The 23,238-nt window shown below is 40.5% G+C and overlaps 1 protein-coding gene across 1 annotated transcript in view; it reads left to right on the top strand.

Moving 5' to 3' along the window:
• Positions 1-23,238, top strand: part of TEX15 (testis expressed 15, meiosis and synapsis associated) — a 69,364-nt gene that overhangs the window by 31,678 nt on the left and 14,448 nt on the right. Inside the window, exons 4-6 of the mRNA XM_023751820.1 lie at positions 4,242-4,479; positions 5,424-5,570; positions 6,409-6,571. Of these exons, the coding sequence (XP_023607588.1) occupies positions 4,242-4,479; positions 5,424-5,570; positions 6,409-6,571 (548 nt within the window). The remainder of the gene's footprint in view (positions 1-4,241; positions 4,480-5,423; positions 5,571-6,408; positions 6,572-23,238) is intronic.

The raw sequence follows: 23,238 nt of genomic DNA, 5'->3' as shown, positions 1-23,238 counted from the left end.
TCTTTCATCATTCATGTTTCTATCTCTCTCCCCTCTCCCAACCTCTCTGAAATCAATAAAAGTATATTTTTAAAAAATTCTCTGCCTGTTTTTTATTCAGAGAGTCTGTGTTTTTGCCATTGAGTTGTATGTATCCCTTATGTATTTTTGATATTAACCTCTTAATCAGATAAATGGTTTGCAAATATTTTTCCCCTTCCAGTTTGTCTTTTCCTTTTATCAGTTGTTTCTGTTTGCTGTGCAAAAGCATTTTAGTTTGAGGTATTCCCACTTATGCTTTTGATGTCATATCCAAAAACATTTTTGCCAAGGCCATTGTCAAGGAGGTTTTTTCCTATGTTTTCTTCTAGGTGTTTTATGGCTTCAGGTCTTACCTTTAGGTCTTTAATCCATTTAGAGTTAATTTTTGTGAGTGGTATACGATAGGGATCCATTCTTATTCTTTTGCATACGGATATCCATTCATTGAAGAGACTACCCTTCTCCATTGAGTGTTTGTGGCTCCCTTATCAAATAATAGTTGACAGTATTTGCATGGGTTTATTTCTATGCTCTTGATTTTGTTCCATTGGTTTATGTGTGTTTTATGCCACTCTATACTGTTTTGATTACTGTACCTTTGTAATATAATTTAAAATTAGAAAGTGTGATGCCTTCAGCTCTGTTCCTTCTTAAGATTCTTTGGTTATTCAGAGTGTTTTGTAGTTCCATACAAATTTTAGGATTTTCTGTTCTATTTCTATGAAAAATGCCATTGGGAATTTGATAAAGATTGCATTTACTCTTAATATGGTTTTGGGTAGTATTGACATTTTATCAATATTAACTCTTCTAACCTATGAACACGGGATATCTTGCCATTTTTGTGTGTGTTTTCTTCTATTTCTTTCATGGGTGTCTCATAGTTTTTGGTTTATAGATCTTTCACCTCCTTGGTTAAATTTATTCTTAAGGCCCTAGCTGGTTTGGTTCAGTGGATAGAGCGTTGGCCTGTGGACTGAAGGGTCCTGGGTTCGATTCCGTCAAGGTCACATGCCTGAGTTGTGGGCTCGATCCCCACGGGGGAGCATGCAGAAGGCAGCCAATCAATGATTCTCTCCCATCATTGATGTTTCTGACTCCCTCTCCCTCTCCCTTCTTCTCTCTAAAAAAAAAAAATCATTAAAACATATTTTTTTTAAAATTTATTCCTAAGTATTTTATTGGTTTTGGTGTTGTTGTAAATGCGATTACTTTGTTTTTCAGATACTTCATTAGTGTATAAAATTGTTAGTGCAGTGATTTTTTTATGTTGATTTTGTACCTTGGAACTGAAACATGGGGTTTGGAGTGCAGACTTCTCATGGGTTCTTGTCCAACGAAGTTGAAGAATAAATTTGTGGGCTAACAGATTTCTTTAATAAAAATGTAGAAGTGCCCTAACCGGTTTGGCTCAGTGGATAGAGTGTCAGCCTGTGGACTGAAAGGTCCCAGGTTCGATTCCGGTCAAGGGCATGTATCTGGGTTGCCGGCACATCCCCAGTAGGAGATGTGCAGGAGGCAGCTGATGGATGTTTCTCTCTCATCGATGTTTCTCTCTCATCGATGTTTCTAACTCTCTATCTCCCTCCCTTCCTCTCTGTAAAAAATCAATAAAATATATATTTTTTAAAAATGTAGAAGTTTATTGGAAGCATATACAAACTTCATCTGGGCAGGGGTGTCCCCAAAGGGGACCCCTGGGGAGGGGTCCCCAAATGGGAAAAGCCTGCTCACTTGCTCTCTCTCTAATGGGAAAAAATCCAAAATCTGTAATCTGAAAATCTGCTGAATCTCTTTGTCTCCAGGTTTATAAAGTCTGCAGTTCTTTGTCTCTTCATGACCCTTTCTAATTGGACCCTTACCTTAATTTAGGATGCCCATGCTTTCCTCCTTGGTCACTCTACTACATAGTATCAGTTTCGAAGTCTAAACCCCATATAATGCCCTCTACTTCCTCTCCCCCTTATTTTGCAACATTATCCATCTTATCTGTTCAGGTTGGAGTTGCTTTTGATCTCCCTTATGACTCTCTCTCAGATGTCCTGGCAGAATGTGTTTTATTACCTCTTATGGCTCTCCAGCTGCTCAGGTCAGGGCTGCTTTTTTTATTATTTAAAGTATTACATGTGTCTCCTTTTTCCCCCAATTGACCCCCCCTCAACCACGCCCATCCCTGAGGGAGGGCTGCTTTTAATTGCTCAGGCCTGAAATGGCTCCATCCTCCCTGGACCGTAGGTGACACAAAGAATTATTCAGCCCAAAATATCAGCGGTACCACTGTTGAGAAACCCTGCTGTGTAAGGGAAAGCCTTACCCATTATATTTCAGTTTCCTCTCTCCTTCCCATTCTTTGTGCTAGTGTTTAGTGTTTTCATGTGGGAAAACATTCTGAGTAAATATCTGGAACCTTCTAGGCCAGCGGTTCTCAACCTGTGGGTTGCGACCCCTTTGGCAGTCGAATGACCCTTTCACAGGGGTCGCCTAAGACCATCCTGCATATCAGATATTTACATTCCAATTCATAACAGTAGCAACATTACAGTTATGAAGTAGCAACGAAAATAATTTTATGGTTGGGTCACAACATGAGGAACTGTATTTAAAAGGGCCAGAAGGTTGAGAACCACTGTTCTAGGCAGTCCTTCCAGGCATTGCTCAGAAAGTTATTGTTTTTCCAGATCCCAAGAAAAATCAGTTGAGGAATTGGTATTACAAAACGTGTTTAATACTTCTGTGAGATTTAAACTTTAACAATCAACATAGAGATCTTAGTGTTTCACAGAATCTACTGATGTCATCTTGAAAGCAAGATCAGGAAGTGATGACTCATGGAATTGAAAGTTAAGGTTGACATTCCCAGGAACTGAGAGAAAAGTGGTCATGATCTAATCAATTCGTCTTGATTGTAACTGTTGACGTGTTTTGTAGCCCTGTTTACTATTAATGATGAGTCATTCTTGCAAATAAAATAAATATTAATATGCTAATATGCATAATATACTTTGCGTAAATTCTGTGAGTGGTAGTGAGGAAATAACAAATATTGGTAGCTTGTGGTTTTCAAGATCAATTTTTCTTTTGTGGTATACACATTATTTTCTAGGTCCTGTAGGTTCTCCATTGTTGATAATCATTTGGCATCACATTTCTGTCCCAGTGATGAACTGCTGCCACATAAACAAGCCATATAGAACTCCCTATCTAATCTGCCAATTGAAGGGGGATGGTATTTTTTTAAGTGATTCTTGATTGTAGTCAGAATTTCAAGAGTACCTGTAGTTTAGATTGTAATCTTTTCTGAAGATGATTTGTCTTACTACTAAGATAGGGGTCTGTAATCAAATTCTCGCTTATTTCTGCCAGCTGTTATCTTAGATCCCTGAAGAATGGGATTCCCTAATAATTGACCATATATATGTGTATGTGTGTATGTGTCTCTCTCTATATATGTATTTAAGAAATGCATATCCTTTCCTCCATAACACAAATAAGTAAGAATTCGAGCTCTGGAACTTAATGGACAAAGTTAGCATATACAATTTCAACTCTGTTACTTTGCTACTTTGGCAAGTTTCAACTCTTTGAACATCATAGTCCTCATTTTAAGAATGTGTATAACAGCCCTGGCTGGTATTGCTAAGTAGTTAGAGGATCAGCCCGAGCACCAACCGGTTGCCAGTTCAATCCCCAGCCTGGTCGGGGCTCCTGAGGGAGGTAACCAATCGATGTGTCTCTCTCACGAGGATGTTTTTCTCTCTCCCTCTCCCCATCCCTTCCTCCCTTCCTTCCACTCTCTCTGAAAAGCAATGGAGAAAATATCCTCAGGTGAGGATTTTTTTTTAAAAGGTGTATAACAATAATAGTATAATAATAACAATAGTAATTCAGTGTTGGAGGAGTTGAGAACAAATGACAAAACGCATGTAAAGTTTAAGTCTTAACAATGTTGGGCATATTAGCAGCATTCAGGAAATGTTAGCCCTTATTAACACTAGCCTAAACAAAATAGAGTTTATAACTTCTACTTGAATTTCTAACTACTTCTTGAATTTCTTCCTTAGATGACTTTCAGCCTAACTTGTTTCCATAGGACACTGTCACCTCTGAATGTTATCAATAATTGTCTTGTTTTCTAACTGTCGCAAGCTGGAATGTTTATTTTCTACTTAAAAATTCTATTGTTCTTCTCATTTAACTATGTGTTGTTTGTTTTGCTTTAGGACAGAGATGCGTGAGAATGGAAGACATGGCAGAGAACTAGAAGAACAGTTCTGCTTTTTATCACTTCCTCGGAGGGATGTGGCTGAGATATATAAGAAGGGGATAAGTACCAAAACGTCTACATTGAAGATATTAGGAAATCCTCTTCTTGGAGTTTATGTGTTTAGACATGTTGATGTTGCCTTGAATTATGCTCATAGTAGAAGCATTAATGTAGAAAGTATTATAATTTTTAAGGTAGGTAGCCTATAACAAATATTAAATATTATATTCAGTCTGTTTTAAATTGACCTGAACATATGAATTATTATTAGTGTTTTTAGTTACATTATGTAAAACAAGTAATAATTATATTTATTACTGTCATCATTAGCATCATTCAAAATTTCCACCTGTCTGACTCTAGTAGGGTGTGCAGCATAAACTAAAACTCCAAGTAAGCAAAGGCAGCCGTTATCATCTTGGTCTTCCCAGTGTATTTTTTTTTCTTCCCTAATTGATCATCTTTCTTTCTCTTGTTCAGACCACAATTAATGTCAGAATATTTTAAATGTCCTTCCTCAAAACATTGATTAGAATTATTCTGGCTTACACTAAAGTTCTAAACTCTTATTGCTTATTTTAGTTAATAGTATTATAAAATGCTAATTTTTTAGTTTGGATAATTTTGCCATGCTTATGTAAGATGTTAACATTAGGAAAAGCTGGGTACAGGTCTACGGGAACTCTGAACTGTTTCAACTTTTCTGAAAGTCTAAAATTACTCAAAATTGAAAACGGTAAATCTTACAGTCAAATCTTAAGCATCAACACATTGGTTAAGATATACTTTTTGGTTAATTGCAGCTTTGCCAGGATTATTAAAATCACAGAAGCTAGGCAGGATGCTCAGTTGTATAACTTAGGCTGTGTGTATATTCATGTAAAATCATTGGTTCATTTGGTATACTTTCTTACATTTTTAGACCTCAACTACTATCAAATTCATAGGCATAATTTATTTTTACATTAAAAAGTAATACACGCTAATTTTAGAAAATTTGGAACATACTAAAAAGCTCCAAAAAGCTCTTTCATACTTCTTGCTTTAAAACAGAGCTTGCTTCGCAACTCTCTGTGTATGACAGTTTAAAGTGTTTTGGTGTATTTTTACAGACCTTCTTTTTGCCTTTTTTTTTAAGGTTCTCTTTGGAAAAGTGAAGAAAATTCAGCCTTCAGTGGATAAAAACAAAGTTTCTTTGGATCCTTGTCCTAACTTTGATTGCCATATGTCGAAAAATATACCTTCTCTGAAAGATACCATTGAGCTACAAGCCTACAATTCAGCAGTATGTTAATGTTTTAGTTCATTTGACTACTTGAAAGTCACATGTTTCACATTGTATGATACAAGACTTAAAATAACTTCCCAAAATACTAAAGGAAAATCCCTTAATTCATTTAATATAATATGATCTTAAATAAATAAATAGTGAAAGATGTTTTAATACTTACCTGAGAATTTTAGTAGAAACGTTTTCAGATTTGTATTTAACTTTGTTCAAAGTATAGTGTCTGCCTTTTTAAAAAAATCCTCACCTGAGGATATGCTCCATTGATTTTAGAGAGAAGGGAAGGGGGAGAGAGAGAGAAACAATGATTGCTTGCCTCCTATATGATGATTGAACCCTCAGCCTTTCAGTGTATGGGACAATGCTCCAACCGAGTCATGCAACCAGGGCAAAGTACAGTGTCTGCTTTTATTTAGATGTTCCATAGATTAATTTCTGTCTTGCAAAGAATGCAAACAAGGCTATTTTGAAATAATGTTACTGATTCTTAGTACTTTACAAAAGGAGAAATGACTTTTATATTGATCATTACATGTGAAATGATAATTTTCGGTCCTGTATTGCTGAGACAGTAGACCTTTAATCTTCTGTATAAGATTAAATTATATAGTACATATAATGTATAAACATATATATGATTAAATGAAGTTAATCTTCTAGAAATCCTATATAATAAAAGCCTAATAACAAAAAAAAGGTTGAAGAAAATATGAAGAGGGGTGGTATATGGAAACATGAATAAATAGCATTATGCAGTTATATAGTTTTTTTTAAATATGAGCTTATTCAAGTCTTAAAATTAATCAGCATACAAATGTTGTTCTTTATTTTTCAGGTATACGTCTATGAATACAGTGAATTTTCAGAACCAGTAGATAAACCTAGGCAGTGTCTTCCATATGCAATAGTCACAGTAAAATTTATTGGTCAAAAAGTAGGTAATGGACACCTTATGACATCTTTGAGATTCCTTTCAACAGGATTTCCTAAGAGGGCTGGTAAGATACATATATTATTCTGCTTCAGTAGTTAGTATTTGTGCTGGTCTTACAACTTTTGGATATTATATTTTAATACATTATAAATCTCTAAGCAAAATAGTTGTGCTTTATTTTCAATTTCTGTATTGCTGAATTTTTGTGGCTTTTGTTCAGTATATTTGTGTGATTCTTCCATGTTGATGTATATCTGTAGTATTTTCATTCAGATGTGTACATACACACATTATTCCATTTTCTGACTATACACTATTCCTCTGGGGATATTTAGACACTTTCTAGTTTTATTCATATTCCAGACATTGCTATTTTAAACATTCATGTTAAGTGTCTCAGTGCATATATGTGCAAGAGATTTTCTGTAGAGTATACAACCACATCAGGAATTTGCAAGGTAATTCAAAGACGATGTCAGTTTTCAAAAGTGGTTGCGTCATGTTACACATTTACATCCTTAACAATACATATACCTAAAAAAAGTTTGTTTCTGCTAGCCTAGTGAGTGTGATATGTTATTACTATCACCTCTAAAAGAAACACTGTGCCCTTTAAAAGCTATCATGTCCCTTTCCCTTCATTCCCTCTACCCATAAGCAATCATTAATTTGCTTATATATATATATTTGTCTTTCTGGCATTTTATGTAAGTGAAGTTAAATATGTAGCCTTTTGTGACTGGTGATTTTCACTTACCAGTGTTTTTCCAAGTTCTTGCATGTTGTAGTATGTATCAGTACTTCATTCCTTTTTATGCAACAATGTCCCATTGTATAAATATACTACATTACATTTATCCATTCATCAGCTGATAGACTTTTGGGTTGTTTCCATTCTTTGGCAATTATGAATAATTCTGCTATGAACGTTCTTGTACAAGTTTTGGTGTAGACCAATTTTTTCATTTATTTTGGGTAATAGCTAAGGAGTGTAATTGCTGGGTCATATGGTACTCTGTTAACCACTTGAGAAATTGCTATACTCTTTTCCAAATTGGCTGCACCATTTACATTCACACCAGCAGTGTATGAGGGTTAAGGTTTTTCTACTTCCTTGTTAAAACATGCTATTATCTGACTTTTTAAAAATATTTTTATTGATTTCAGAGAGGAAAGGAAAGGGAGAGAGAGAAACAACAATGATGATAGAGAATCATTGATTGGCTGCCTCCTGCACACCCGCTATTGGGGATTGAGCCCACAACCCAGGCATGTGTCCTTGACCAGAATTGAACCCTGGACCCTCCAGTCTACAGACAGACTCTGGTGTAACTTACCCACTGAGCCAAACTGACTAGGGCCATTTTTTTAAAATTACAGCCATTCTAATGGGTCTGAAGTTAAGTTTTCAGGGTTAAATTTTACACTCTTACTGAATTTATTCCTAAGTATTATATACTTTTTTATCCTGTTGTAAATAGAATTATTTTCTTAGATTCATTTTTGTATTGTTCATTGTAGGTATATAGAAATACTGTTGATTTTTGTGTGTCCTTCAACCTTGTTTATTTCAATATTAGTTCTAGGAGTTTTTAGTGGTTTATTTATACAAGGTCAGGCCATCAGCAAATAGAGATGGTTTTACTTCTTTCTTTCCAATTGGATGACTTTTATTTCTTTTTCTTTCCTAATGGATTGCCAGTGTTATGTTTAATAGAAGTTCCTTTCTTGTTCCAGAATTTGGAGGTAACGCTTCCATCTTCCACTGGTATGATGTTAGCTATGAGGCTTTTTTGATGCCCTTTATCATGTTGAGCAAGGTCCCTTCTTATTCCTAGTTGTCAAGTGTCTTTATCATAAAAGGGTGTTGAATTTTTTCAGATGCTTTTGCTGGGTCTTATTGAGATCATCATGTTTTTATTCTTCACCCTGTTGCTGTAGTATATCACAGTAACTGATTTTCAGATATTAAGCAGATCTTGCATTCCTGGGGTAAATCCATTTAGTACTCTAGGTATAGCATTTTACATGTTGCTGGAATCAATTTGCTGTTCATTTGTTGACCTTTGTGTCCATATTCATAAGAAATATTGATCTATAGTTTTCTTACGATGTCTTTGTCTGGTTTTGGTATGAGAGTAATATTGGTCTCATAGAATGATTTAGAAAGTTTTCCTTCCTCTTCCATTTTTTGGTGAAGAGTTTGTGAAGAATTGACATTACCCCTTGTTAAAACATCTGTTAGGCTTTACTAGTGAAGCCATCTGGGCATGGGCTTTTCCTTATGGATAGTTTTTATTATTACTAATTCATTGTCTTCACTTATTATAGGCCTATTCAGATTTTATGTTTCTTCTTTTATCAGTTTTGGTGGTTTTGTCTTTGTAGGAATTTGTCTATTTAATCTAATATGTCTTTTTTTGTCTAATTTATTGGCATACTGTTGTTCATAGTATTTCTTATAGTACTTTTTATTTCTGTATGGTTAGTAGTAATAGCCTCTCATTTGTATTCTAATTTGAATCTGTTGGTTGCTGAAGGTTTGTCAATTTTTTTATCTTTTCAAAGAACCAACTTTTGGTTTCACTGATTTTTTTTTCCTTTGCTGATTTCCTCTCTAATCTGTATTTGTTTTCTTCCATTTGCTTTAGGTTTAGTTTGCTCTTCTTTTTCTGGTGTCTTAAGGTAGAAGGTTAGGGTATTGATTTGAAATCTTCTTTGACAATATATGTATTTATAGCTATAAATTTACTATAAGTACTATTTTAGCTGCATTCCATATGTTTCGGTATGTTGTGTCTTTATTTTCATTTATCTGAAAGTATTTTCTAACATCCCTTTTGATTTCTTATTTAACCCAAATGCTTTTTAGAAGTATGTGGTTTAACTTCTGTGTATACATAAATTTCCCAATTTTTTCTGTTGATTTCTAATTTCATTCCATTGTGGTTGGATAATACAGTTTGTATTATTGTATTGTTTTACATTTTTCTGAGGTTTGTTTTGTACCCTAGCAGATGGTCTATTTCGGAGAATGTTCACTTAAGAAGAATGGGTATTTTGCTGCTGTTGGATAGTGTCCTATAGATGTCTGTTAGGTCTATTTGGTTTATAGTTTGCTCAGTTTTCTAGGTGATCTTCTGCCTAGTCATTCTGTTCACATTGTCCCTCAGTTATAAGGCTTAAAATTGAGACAATAATTATCTTTCCCCTACCTCTACTCCAGCCCATCCATAGTCTTACAGCTTATCCTATATCATAAAGAACTAATATGCTAATTAGACCAAACAGTAGAACGACCATCAGGACGACCTGCCAGACGAAGCCAGGGCTGCGAGGGCCAGCCGAGGCTGTGAGGGGCTGTGAGGACCAAGCCCCTTGCACAAATTTCGTGCATCGGGCCTCTAGTTACTTTAATAAAGGAAGATATCTGTCAGGATGATAAACTTTGAGGAATACCTGTACTAAGCCCAAATTCAAGGCTGTATGTGTTGGTCATCACCATACTCCTCTCCCTCTAGAGCAGTGGTTGCCAACCTTTTGGATCTCATGGACCACCAGTGGTCTGCAGACCACCAGTTGGCGACCACTGCTCTGGAGTACTCTAGACTTTTGCCATCCTGTACAGTAGCCATTAGTTACACGTGGCTATTAAAATTGAAGTTAGTTAAAATTAATTAAGATTTTAATTTCTCAGTTACACCAGGCATAACCAAGACATATTTCAAGTGTTCAGTAACCACATGTGTTTATTGGCTAAAATAATGGATAGCACTGATAAAGAACATTTCCATCATCACAGAATATATGGTACTAATAACTATTTGGTAGTTTACTTCATTGATTGTAATTTCATTTTGTTGCAGTTTCTTATATTATTGAAGATGTTGAGTTTGTTCATTTTTCATGTGTTAGTGAGAATTCCAAAAATTATACAATTTAAATGACTTTATTAAGTTTAAACAACTAGCAATTAAAGTTCTACTGCTTATAAACTGTGATCTTGGGCAAATCACTTTAAATTTCACTTCCTCACCATTAACATAGAAATGCTGTGAAGATTAAATGAATGAATGTGCATAAAGACTTAGAAAAACCATACTTGGCATTAATCACTTTGTAAGTTACTAACATTATGTATATGTTAATATACATTTCGCATACATTAAGAAATTGAGATCATTATTGAGAAATTGAACCTTGTGATTAGGTTTCTTTTCCCATGTTGGTTTGTATTAATCTATCTTATATTTTTTATTTTACTTTTCAATTACACTTTACATTAATATTATTTTAAAACTAGAGGCTTGGTGCACAAATTCGTGCACTAGTGGGGATGTGGCCTGCGGGGATCAGCCCACTGTGGGTGCACTGCTCATCCTGGTCAGCCTAGTGGCTGTGGACCTGCCCTCTGAGCAGCTGCTGAATGAGGAAATTAGTCTGAGCTGCTATTTCAGGGTAATGTCTTGGGTAAAGGTGTGTTCTATGTCCTGGAGGAACCTGGCGAAGAGCTTTGCACCCTAAAGCCACTCGGTAAATGTCCTTGAAGTGTGATGCCAGGACGGTGACACCATTGGGGATGTTCAGGACAGCCGTGCTCCAGGATCCTCAACCAACAGGACAGCCTCCCCGGGGGGTCCACAGTCATGTCCCCTCTTGCCATCCGCCTATGCCAGGTCCCTGCGCTCTTTCTAGAACACACCTTAGAGGGCCTGCATCAGCTGGTGGGGTCAGGCCAGAGTCTGGATTATCTCAGGTATTTGATATGTGCAAAGACTTGGCCTCACCCTAGGCCTACTAGCAGCTGCTCCCACTGTGGGGGAAGCTCCTGCATTGAATGTCTGCCTCCTGGTGGTTAGTGCGTGTCATAGCAACTGATCAACCGGTCATTCTGGTCCTTCTGCCGTTTGGTCACTGGGCTTTTATATATATAGATAGACTAGAGGCCCGAAATTTGTGCACGGGTAAGGTCCCTAGGCCTGGCCAGCAATCGGCCAATGTGTGGGGTGACTGGCAGGGCAATCGGGGGGCCCTGCTAGCACCCATCTTGGCTGGTCTGGGGCCTGCAGGCTGGGGGCAGCTCCTGCATTGAGTGTCTGCCCCCTCGTGGTCAGTGCACATCATAGTGACCAGTCCTTCCACCAGTCATTCTACCATTCGTTCAATTTGCATATTAGGCTTTTATTATATAGGACTAGAGGCCAGGTGCACAAAAATTTGTGCACTCGGGGGGGTCCCTCAGCCCGGCCTGTGCCCTCTCGCAGTCTGGGACCCCTCAGGAGATAACGACCTGCTGGCTTAGGCCTGTTTCCGGGTGGCAGAGGGCAGGCCCAATCCCTAGGTGCAGCCCCTGGTCAGGCTCAGAGCAGGGCCGATTGGGGAGTTGGGGCGCCGCCCTGTCATGCATACAGCAGGGTGGATCGGGAGGTTGCGATGCCACCCTCAGTCACCCTCAGGGTAGGGCCAATTAGGGGGTTGGGGCACCGCCCCCTGTCACACTCAAGGCAGGGTCGATGGGAAGGTTGCGGCACCACCCCCTGTCACGCACAGAGCTGGGCCAATCAGGGGGTTGGGGCGCTGCCCCCTGTCACGCACAGAGCAGGGCCCATCAGGAGGTTGGGGCGCTGCCCCCTGTCACTCACAGAGCAGGGCCCATCAGGGGTGTTGGGGCTCTGTACCCTGTCACGCACAGAGCAGGGCCGATCAGGGGGTTGAGGAGCTCCCTGCTGTCACTCACAGAGTAGGGCCAATAGGGGAGTTGGGGCACCGCCCCCTGTCACACACAGAGCAGGGCGGATCAGGGGGTTGGGGCGCTGCACCCTGTCACACTCAGGGCAGGGCCAATGGGGAGGTTATGGCTCTAACCTGTGACACACAGAGCAAGGCCCGTGGAGGGGGGTTGGGGAGCCACCCTCTATCACCCACAGAGCAGGGCCGATCAGGGGGTTGGGGCGCCGCCACTGTCACACTCGGGGCAGGGCCGATGGAGAGGTTATGGCTCTACCCTGTCACACACAGAGCAGTGCCCGTGGGGGGGGGGGGGGGTGCCGCACCCTGTCACACACAGAGCAGGGCTGATCAGGGGGTCCGCGCGCTGCACCCTGTCAAACACAGAGCCGCAGGGCAATCAGGGGATTGGGGAGCTCCCCCCTATCAGGCACAGAGCAGGGCAGATAGGGAGGTTTTGGCCCCGCCCCCTTTCACACACAGAGCCACAGGGCGATCATGGGATTGGGGAGCTCCCCCCTATCAGGCACAGAGCCGGGCGATCAGGGGGTTTGGGCGCTGCCCCCTGTCACGCTGATCCCGGTGCTGGGAGCCTCGCTGCTCCGCTGATCCCGGTGCCGGGAGGCATATTACCCTTTTACTTTATAGAATAGAGGCCTGGTGCATGGGTAGGGGCTGGCTGGTTTGCCCTGAAGGGTGTCCTGGATCAGGGTGGGGGTCCCCACTGGGGTGCCTGGCCAGTCTGGGTGAGGGGCTGAGGGCTGTTTTCCGGAAGCGAGTGACTGAAGCTTCCAACCGCTCCTTGTTTTCTTTTTTTTTTTTTTTTATTCTGGGCCAGCTTTAGCTCTGAGGCCTGGCCGCTGAAAACATCGATACAATGTTGCTAAAGCCCTGCTGAATTAAAGCCAGTTTCTGGGGTTTTGTTTATCTTCTTATTTGCAACATAGTACATAGTTTCTTAGAGTTGTAGCTCAGAGGCCGGCAAGTGAGGCGGGGAACGTTGGAGTCCGCAGTCACTGAAGCAAGCAAGCCTCCCTGTTCGCTTTCAGCTGCCTGGCTGCTGGCCGCCATCTTGGCTGACAGTTAATTTGCATATACTCACTGATTAGCCAATGAAAAGGGTAGTGGTCGTACGCTAATTACCATGTTTCTCTTTTATTAGTGTAGACTAGAGGCCCAGTGCACAAAAATTTGTGCACTGGGGGGAGTCCCTCAGCCCAGCCTGCCCCCTCTCACAGTCCAGGAGCCCTCAGATGATGTCCTACTGACGGCTTAGGCCCGTTTGGGAAGTGGGCCTAAGCTGCAGTCTGGCCTCCCTCTGCAGGAGGCAACCAGGCTGATCAGGGGAAGGCACTGCCCTCATCACCCCGCTGCTGGTGCCACTGGTCTCCCTCTGTAGGAGGCGACTGGGCTGATCAGGGGAAGGCAACGTCCCCATCACCATGGCTGCTGGCCCTCGGCTTTGCTTCTTAGTGCTGGCCCCATCTGCTATTGCAAGTGGTAAAAGTTCATTCTTTTTTATGCCTGAACTAGAGGCCCGGTACATGAATTCATGCACAGGTGGGGTCCCTAGGGTGGCCTGTGGAGATTGGGCCCCAGCTCGTGCCCCAGCCTCACAGCTCCACAGCCCCGCCTGGTACCCTGCCTTGGCCCTGGCATTGCTCCCTCACCTGCTCCACCATCTGGCCTGAAGGGGGCCTGAAGGGTGATAGATCAGGGCCAGGCCCCCCCCCCTCAGTGCCTGGGAGCCGGGTGGCAGCCCTGCACCGCCCCCCTTCCCCCCCCCCCCCCCCGCCGCCGCTGGTCACTGTCTACAGGGCTATCAGCAGGGCAATCAGGACCCCTCTCACACCTGCCTTGGCCTGGTGCTGCCTGCTCACCTGCTCCACCATCCCACAGTGGTCCTGCTCTTGTAGGGCCCATCAGGGCCAGCAGTGCCTCCACTGCCCATGGCTGTCAGCACCACCAACACCTGCCATGTTCTGCGCTGCCCCCTGGTGGTCAGCGCCTAGCAAGTGGTTGAACTCCTGGGAGGGGACAATATTTCATTTTATATATGTACCACAGCTTTTTTATCCACATATCTATTGATGGGCACTTGGATTGCTTCCATATCCTGGCTATTGTAAATAACACTGCAATTAACATAGGGGTGCATATATTCTTTTGAATTAGTGTTTTAAGTTCTTGAGATAAATTCCCAGAAGTGGAATTACTGGGTCATAAAGCAGATTCATTTTTAATTTTTTGAGGACCCTTCATACTGTTTTCCATAGTGACTGCAAAAATCTTTATTCCCACCAACAGTACATGAGAGTTCCATTTTCTCCATATTCTCACTAATACTTACTTATGGATTTATTGATGATAGCCTTTCTGATAAGTATGGGGTGATATCTTATTGTGCTTTTAATTTGCATTTCTCTGATGATTAGTGACATTGAACATCCTTTCATACATCTGTTGGCCATCTATATGTCCTCTTTGGAGAAATGTCTATTCAGGTTCTCTGCTCATTTTTCAATTGGATTATTTATTTTATTGGTATTGAGTTTTATGAGTTCTTGATAAATTTTGGATATTAACCCTTTATCAGATGTATTATTAGTGAATATCTTCTATTCAGTTGCTTTTCTTTTTGTAGTAATCTATCTTAATTTTTGTAATAGCTGCATGACGATTCTTTTTCTAGGGCATTTGTTATAGCATATGCACATGGTACTTTTACTGTTATAGTTATTGATGTGCCATATGATTTAATTACTCTGGTTGATAGGTTTCAGCCATCTTGGATTATTTTACTAAACAATTTTTTCCTACTGGGTTCATTCTTTTTACTTTTTAATTTTTATTGAATTTATTGTAGTGACATTGGTTAATAAAATTGTATAGGTTTCAGGTATATAATTCTATAATATATCATCTGTATATTGTGTTCACCACATTCAAGTCCCTTTCCATCATCATCTCTCCCCCTTTTACCATCTTCTACCCCTCTCTACCCCTCTCCCCCTCTGGTAACCGTACTGTTGTCTGTGTCTATGAGTTGGTGGTTTGTTTCATATTTGCTTAATCCCTTCATCTTTTCCACCCAGCAATCTATGTTCATACCTTTGTTGAAATGTTTCATTGTGCATCCTTATAACAATATTTTTGAACTATATACCTTGTTAATTGCTTGCCTCCATTTCATTTAGCTCTTTTTCGGGAGATATCTCCCGTTCTTTTATTTAGGGCCTGTTTCTTTGTCTCCCCATTTAGCTGCCTCTTTTGTTTGTGTGTATGTATTAGGTAGACCTGCTATGCCTCCCAGTTTTGGTAGGGTGGCCTTATGTAGTATGTGTCTTGTGGGACACAGTGGCACAGTCTCCTTGATCCCTTGTTCTTGGTGCTCCGGGAAATCCCTTGTTTGGGTTATGTGGGCTTCTGTTGTAATTGAGTCTTGACTGCTATTGGCTTATTCATGCATAGAGTAGACCCTCAGGCTGACTATGAGGATCGACCCCAACTACAGTGTATGAGCTGCTGTGCAGGTGCTGACCACAAGAAGCAGAATTTGCTTCAGCAGGGTCTGGTGTCTGCCAGGATCTTCCTTTGGATATGCCACTGGCGAAGGTAATTTGATCTGATGTTGTCTGAAACTGGCCACTTGGGTGTGTTGGTTCTGGGCCTCTTGGGAGTGACTCTAAAGCAGGCCAATGTCAGATGCTTCCTATGGCTGGACCTGGGCAACCTGTTTGGAGTTACAAAGCAATCCACAGTTTGTGGCTACCTCTGCTGCGCCTGTTGCATACATGGGAAGGACCAAACTGTACACTAAGGTAAGCTTTTACCAACACCAGGGCCCAGGGACAGGTCAGCAAATGTCACAAGGCACTCCAAGATCCGCCGCTGTTCGCCAACTCAGTCACTGAAATAGCCTCTGGTGGAATTCAAGTTGCATGAGGTTGATCTCAGTGAGTCACCAGGTAGGAGCAAGTGGTGTTCACCAGACTGATACAGGTTCAAACTCAGTGCCCGTGTTGGGTCTGAGGCCACTCAGAAAATGTCAACGGGTGTACTATGTCTAGCTTGCCACCCTTCCAGGGGAGACCCTGCAGGCTTTTGTGGTGGGGCGGGCTCTCAGAGTTGTCAGGGTGAGGCCAATAGAGTTTATTAGGCCCAAACAGGCCAAAATTTGGCCAATACTAAAAATTCTTGTATTTATATCTTGGGTATTAGAACAAGTATTTCAGAAGAATTAATTGTAAAAATGTATTTGCTGGGTATAGATGATTATACATTACATTTGGATAAATACTGTAGATTTACTTTTCCAGAAATTAGTACCAGTTTATAAACAGTATAAAAGAGTGCTTACATATGCAGATTATTTATTATCATTCAAAATCTTTACCAATCTAAAAAGTTTTTAAATAGGAATCTTGTTTGCTTATTGGGGTTGGACATCTTTTCATGTTTGTTGAAACTTTAATCCATGATTTTTTTGAGGGGGGGTTATGTACTTTACCCACTTTTCTATTGTGTTTTTTTGTTAATCTTTTGAAGATTTCCATATACTTCATGTATTCTAACATATTTACAATTATGTATTAAGTTTTCTCATTCAGAATACACTTTTTACCAGTTTATTCTTCTGAATTTTGTTTATTGTGCATTTTGGCCTTTTAAAATACTTGTATGTAGGTATATAGGAATTTACCCTTCCTTTTTACCCTTCCTATAGTTCCCTCTTAAGAATTATATTTCTTTAAGCAATAAAACAAAATTTTTTAAAAAAGAATTATATTTTTATTTGTGGTCGTATTTCTACTATAGCTTACTGAACTTAAAAAATACAATCACAAATGACTATAGAATTTAGAAATTTTCAACAAACCAATCTTTAGTATACTGTGAAAGACAACCTCATGGTACTTCCCAGTGATATGATTATAACTTTATATATGTCATAAATCTCAGAAGCAATTTCCATCATTAATTTGTCTTAAGATATTTTATGGTATTACTTAGCTTTGAATGCTCTCTGAACCTTTTACTTGCTAAATATGTACTTTTTAAGTTCTTTTGTTATTATAAGATTGCATGAAGTTCTTTATGAAATTTTAGGAATATATTTTTATAAATTATTAAAAAAATTTGGTTTTATTCTCTAGGTTTTGTTTATGTATATTGTTTGCAAGAATACTTATTTCACTATGCAACAGGGGGTAGAAGTTTGCTTTTGGCTCCTGAGAAAGATTTTGTGGAACTTTTTTTTTTTAAAGTCTTCAGCTGAGGATTTGTTCCCACTGATAGAGAGAGAGAGAGAGAGAGAGAGAGAGAGAGAGAGAGAGAGAGAATATCATCGATTGGTTGCTTCCTGTATGCACTTTGACCAGGGATCGAACCTGAAACCTAGGTATGTGACCTGACCGGGAATTGAACCCAGAATCTTTTTGTGTACTGGACAACGCTCCAACCAACTGAGCAACCCAACCAGGGCTGTGGAACCTTTTTGGTCTCTTATTCCTTATTTCTCCACCTCATTCCCCTTCCCTTTCTGTTTTTTGTTCTCCAGTGGTAGAGGATAATAAAACAGGGTAACAGTAGAGGGAGACAATGTTGTCTATTAATATGTAGATACTATTAAATCTCTGAATATAGGAAATTAATATGAGAATACCTGGTCTATGAGCAACATGTTTTTATTCCTATTTAATTTTTCTATTTCTTAGTATTTGACAGAATCTAATTTTTTTAAAAATATATTTTATTGATTTTTTACAGAGAGGAAGAGAGAGAGATAGAGAGTTAGAAACATCGATGAGAGAGAAACATCGACCAGCTGCCTCCTGCACATCTCCCACTGGGGAGGTGCCCGCAACCCAGGTACATGCCCCTGACCTGAATCGAACCCGGGACCTTTCAGTCCGCAGGCTGACGCTCTATCCACTGAGCCAAACCGGTTTTGGCAAAATCTAATTTTTTTATGGCAACTACTTTCTTTAGTAAGGTCTTAAGGACAGTTTCATGCTCCATCTTTTATACTTTATTAACTTTTTACTCATCCTCTTCTCGCCCTCTTTTTTCTTTTTTCTTTTTTTTTAATTAAATCTTTATTGTTCAGATCATTACAGTTGTTCCTCTTTTTCCCCCCCATAGTTCCCCTCCACCCAGTTCCCACGCCACCCCACTGTCCTCATCCATAGGTGTACAATTTTTGTCCAGTCTCTTCCCACTTCCTTTCCCCCCCTAGAATAGTCAGTCCACTCCGTTTTTATGCCCCTGATTCTATTATATTCACCAGTTTATTCTGTTCATCAGATTATTTATTCACTTGATTTTTAGATTCACTTGTTGATAGATGTGTATTTGTTGTTCATAATTTGTATCTTTACCTTTTTCTTCTTCTTCCTCTTCTTAAAGGATACCTTTCAGCATTTCATATAATACTGGTTTGGTGGTGATGAACTCCTTTAGCTTTTTATTATCTGTGAAGCTCTTTATCTGACCTTCACTTCTGAATGATAGCTTTGCTGGATAAAGTAGTCTTGGTTGTAGGTTCTTGGTATTCATCACTTTGAATATTTCTTGCCACTCCCTTCTGGCCTGCAAAGTTTCTGTTGAGAAATCAGCTGACAGTCGTATGGGTATTCCCTTCTAGGTAACTGAGTTTCTTTCTCTTGCTGCTTTTAAGATTCTCTCTTTGTCTTTTGCTCTTGGCATTTTAATTATGATGTGTCTTGGTGTGGTCCTCTTTGGATTCCTTTTGTTTGGGGCTCTCTGCGCTTCCTGGACTTGTAGGTCTATTTCTTTCACCAGGTAAGGGAAGTTTTCTGTCATTACTTCTTCAAATAGGTTTTCAATATCTTGCTCTCTCTCTTTTCCTGGCACCCCCATAATTCGGATGTTGGTACGCTTGAAGTTGTCCCAGAGGCTCCTTACACTATCTTCATATTTTTGGATTCTTTTTTCTTTTTGTTTTTCCGGTTGGGTGATTTTTGCTTCTTCATATTTCAAATCTTTGACTTGATTCTTGCGATCCTCTAGTCTGCTGTTGGAACTCTGCATAATATCCTTTATTTCAGTCAGTGTATGCTTAATTTCTAGTTGGTCCTTTTTCATAACCTCGAGGGTCTCACTAGATTTCTTGAGGGTCTCACTAAGTTTATCGGCGGTCTCACTAGATGTCTTGAGGGTCACACTAAATTTATCAGCGGATTCTAGAAAATTCTTGAAAAACCTTAAAAGTGTGGTTTTGAACTCTATATCCAGTAGTTTGCTTTCCTCCATTTCTGTCATTTGTGACTTGTTTCTTTGTCTCCACATTTCTTATGCTTCCCTGTGTTGATAGAGTGGCTTTCTGTGTTAGGTGTCCTATAGGGCCCAGTGGCTTAGCCTCCCCAATTACCTGAGTGGACACTCTTGGTGCACCCCTTTGTGGGCTTTGTGCACAGTCTTGTTGTAGTTAAGTCTTGATTGTTGTAGGTATCACTGGAAGGAATTGACCTCCAGGCCAATTGGCTGTGAGAATCAGGTGTGTCTGCAGTGGGAGAACTTCTGAGCTGGAGACACCCTTCTGGGGCAAGACTTGCTTCAGTGGGGCTTTGGTGCTCACTGAGTCTGCCCCCTGAGTGTGTCCCTTATGGATCTGAGGAGTTGTAATCTGGATGGTCCCACTCTGACCACTGGGTACACTGGCTCTTGGATCTCTAAGAGGTGCTAATTTAGCCTCTGCCTGAGGCTACCCAGCAGGAGCTATGGAGAGATTCCTCTTCTTTGTTTGGTGTTTGGAGGTGCCCAGATGAGGCCCAGCTGTGAAGCAATGCAAGCTGCTGTGGGGCCTTGGACCTTCTTTTGGAAGTTCTGGCTCTCTCTGATTCAGCTGCAGTTTGTTAGGTAATTTTCAGGTTGCAAAGGGCCAGGCCTTTCATATGCAAAAGCCTCTGTGCACAGCTTGGGTGGGGCGGGGTCTCAGGGGATCAACAGGGCGGAGCAAGCAACTATGGCTGCTCCCCAGTCCTACCCTAAGAGGCCCCTCGTCTCAGTGTCCCGGTAATCGCTGCAAGCACCTCTGAGAGAAAGCCGCCCTCGAATTCTGCCCGATGCCAGATAGTCCAGTTTCTCCCCGTATGAGTCTGGGTCCCCAGAGACTTACCCGGAACTGGAGTTCAGAGCAGTCGGGAGCTTGAGACTCCTTCCCGATTGAAAAAGACAACCGCGTCCTCAGCTGCCAGCCCTTTCCACGTGCGCCGCGTCCTCAGCTGCCAGCCCTTTCCATGTGCGTCACATCCTCAGTTGCCAGCCCTTTTGGCGTGCGCCTCCGTACCTCTGCACTTTACTTCTGCACCTCCTCTGAGTCTCAGTGCTTTTCTCTTTCCTTCTAGTTGTAGAATTTCCACTCAGCCAGCCTTCCTGTAGTTCTGGATGATGTCCGTTTTGTCTTTTAGCTGTATTTTTGAAGTGGTTGTGCGAGGCAGCAATTTCCGGTGTTTACCTATGCCGCCATCTTGGTTTCTCCTAACCGTGTTTTCCAGGTTCTGTGTCCCTGCTTTTTCTTCTGAGAACATAGTTTAACCATCAGTAGGTTATTTAAAGAACTTTCAATTAAAGTTGTTTTGGGGGTTTTTTTTTTTACTATTATATCTTTATTTCAGTACCTATTCTAACATTCCCAGCCCTTTAACAGAAAACCCAGGCAGATTACCTTTGACTAGAGGCCCGGTGCACAAAATTCGTGCACTGCGGGTGGGGGAGTTCCCTCTGCCCAGCCTGCACCCTCTCACAGTCCAGGATCCCTCGCACCTGACCACCTGCCTGCTCATTCCTTACCACTCGAATAGCTGCTCCTTAGCACTGCCGCGAAGGCAGGAGAGGCTCCCGCCACCGCCGCTGCACTTGCCAGCCGTGAGCCCAGCTTCTGGCTCAGCAGCTGCTCCCCCTGTGGGAGCACACTGACCACGAGGGGTAAGCTCCTGCATTGAGCATCTGCCCCTGATGGTCAGTGTACATCATAGCAACTGGCTGTTCCGGTCATTCTGCCATAATGGTCGCTTAGGCTTTTATTGTATAGATATTTTGCTGACTTTCAGTTAAATCAAAGTCATAGCTTTCCAATTTCTCTTTTATTTTAGTTTATTTATTTATTTTTAATCTTTGTTGAAAGTATTACATATGTCCCCTTTTTTCCCCCATTGACCTCTCCCAGCCTGCCCCCGTCCCCCAACCCAGGCCGTCACTACCCTATTATCTGTGTCCATGGGTTATGCATATATGCATACAAGTTAATTGGTTGATTTCTTCCACCCACCCACCCTCCCCTGCCTTCCCTCTGAGTTTGACAGTCTGTTTGATGCTTCTGTGTCTCTAGATCTATTTTTATCAGTTTATGATGCTCATTAGATTCCACATATGAGTGAGATCATGTGATACTTACCTTTCTCTGATTGGCTTATTTCACTTAGCATAATGCTCTCCAAGTCCATCCATGCTGTTGCAAATAGTAAGAATTCTTTTTTCCAGCTGCATAGTATTCCCTTGTGTAGATGTACTACAGTTATTTAATCCATTCATCTGCTGATGGGCACTTAGGCTGTTTCCAAATCTTAGCTATTGTAAATTGTGCTGCTTTGAACATAGGGGTGCATATATTATTTCTTTATTTTAATAAATCTTTATTGTTTAAAGTATTAATATGTCCCTTTTTCCCCCATTGCTCCCTCCACCTCCTTCATCACCCTATTTGTGACTATGGGTTAAACATATATGCATATGAGTTCATTGCTTGATCTATTCTCCCCCTTCACACTCCCCTGCCTTCCCTCTGAAGTTTGATAGTCTGTTCAATGTTTCTATATCTCTGGGTCTGTTTTTGTTCATCAGTTTATGTTGTTCATTAGATTCCACATATGAGTAAGATCATGTGATACTTATCTTTCTCTGATGGGCTTATTTTGCTTAGCATACTCTCTAGGTCCAACCATGCTGTTGCAAATGGTAAGAATTCTTTCTTTTTCACAGACGCATAGTATTCCATTGTACAGATGTACCACAGCTTTTTAATCCATTCATCTGCTGATGAGCACTTAGGCTGTTTACAAATCTTAGCTATTGTAAATTGTGCTGCTCTGAACATAGAGGTGCTATATTCTTTCTGATGAGTGTTTCTGAATTCTTGGGACACATTCCTAGAAGTGGAACCACTGGGTCAAATGGGAGTTCCATTTTTAATTTTTTGAGGAAACTCCATACTGTTTTCCACAGAGACTGTACCCATCTGCATTCCCACCAGCAGTGTATAAGGGTTACCTTTTCTCCATATCCTCACCAACACTTGTCATTTGTTGATTTGTTGATGATAGCCATTCTGACAGGTGTGAGGTAGTAACTCATTGTCATTTTGATTTGCATATGTCAGACGGTTAGTGACTTTGAGCATTTTTCATATGTCTTTTGGCCTTCTGTATGTCTACTTTGGAGAAGTGTCTATTTATGTCTTTTGCCTATCTTTTAATTTTGGATATTAACCCCTTATCGGATGTATCATTGGCAAATATATTCTCCCATGCAGTGGGCTCTCTTGTTATTTTGTTGATGGTTTCTTTTGCTGTGCAGAAGCTTTTTATTTTGATGTAGTCCCATTTGTTTATTTTCTAATTAGTTTCCATTGTCCTAGGAGATGTATCGGTAAACATTTTGCTACAAGAGATGTCTGAAATTTTGCTGCCTATGGTTTCTTCTAAGATTTTTATGGTTTCACATCTTACACTTAAGCCTTTTATCCATTTGAGTTTCTTTTTGTGTATGGTGTAAGTTGGTAGTCTAGTTTCATTTTTTTGCACATAGCTGTCCAATTTTCTCAACACCATTTATTGAAGAGACTATCTTAACTCCATTGTATGTTCTTGCCTCCTTTGTCAAATATTAATTGGGTCCATTTCTGGGTTCTCTGTTCTGTTTCCTTGGTCTATATGCCTGCTCGTGTGCTAGTACCAAGCTATTCTGAGTACAGTGGCTTTGTAG

The sequence above is a fragment of the Myotis lucifugus genome, unplaced genomic scaffold (genome assembly GCF_000147115.1).
Source record: "Myotis lucifugus unplaced genomic scaffold, Myoluc2.0 scaffold_26, whole genome shotgun sequence".
NCBI lineage: Eukaryota > Metazoa > Chordata > Mammalia > Chiroptera > Vespertilionidae > Myotis > Myotis lucifugus.
Note: the sequence above shows the minus strand (reverse complement) of the source record. Positions and strands in the feature narration are given on the sequence as shown.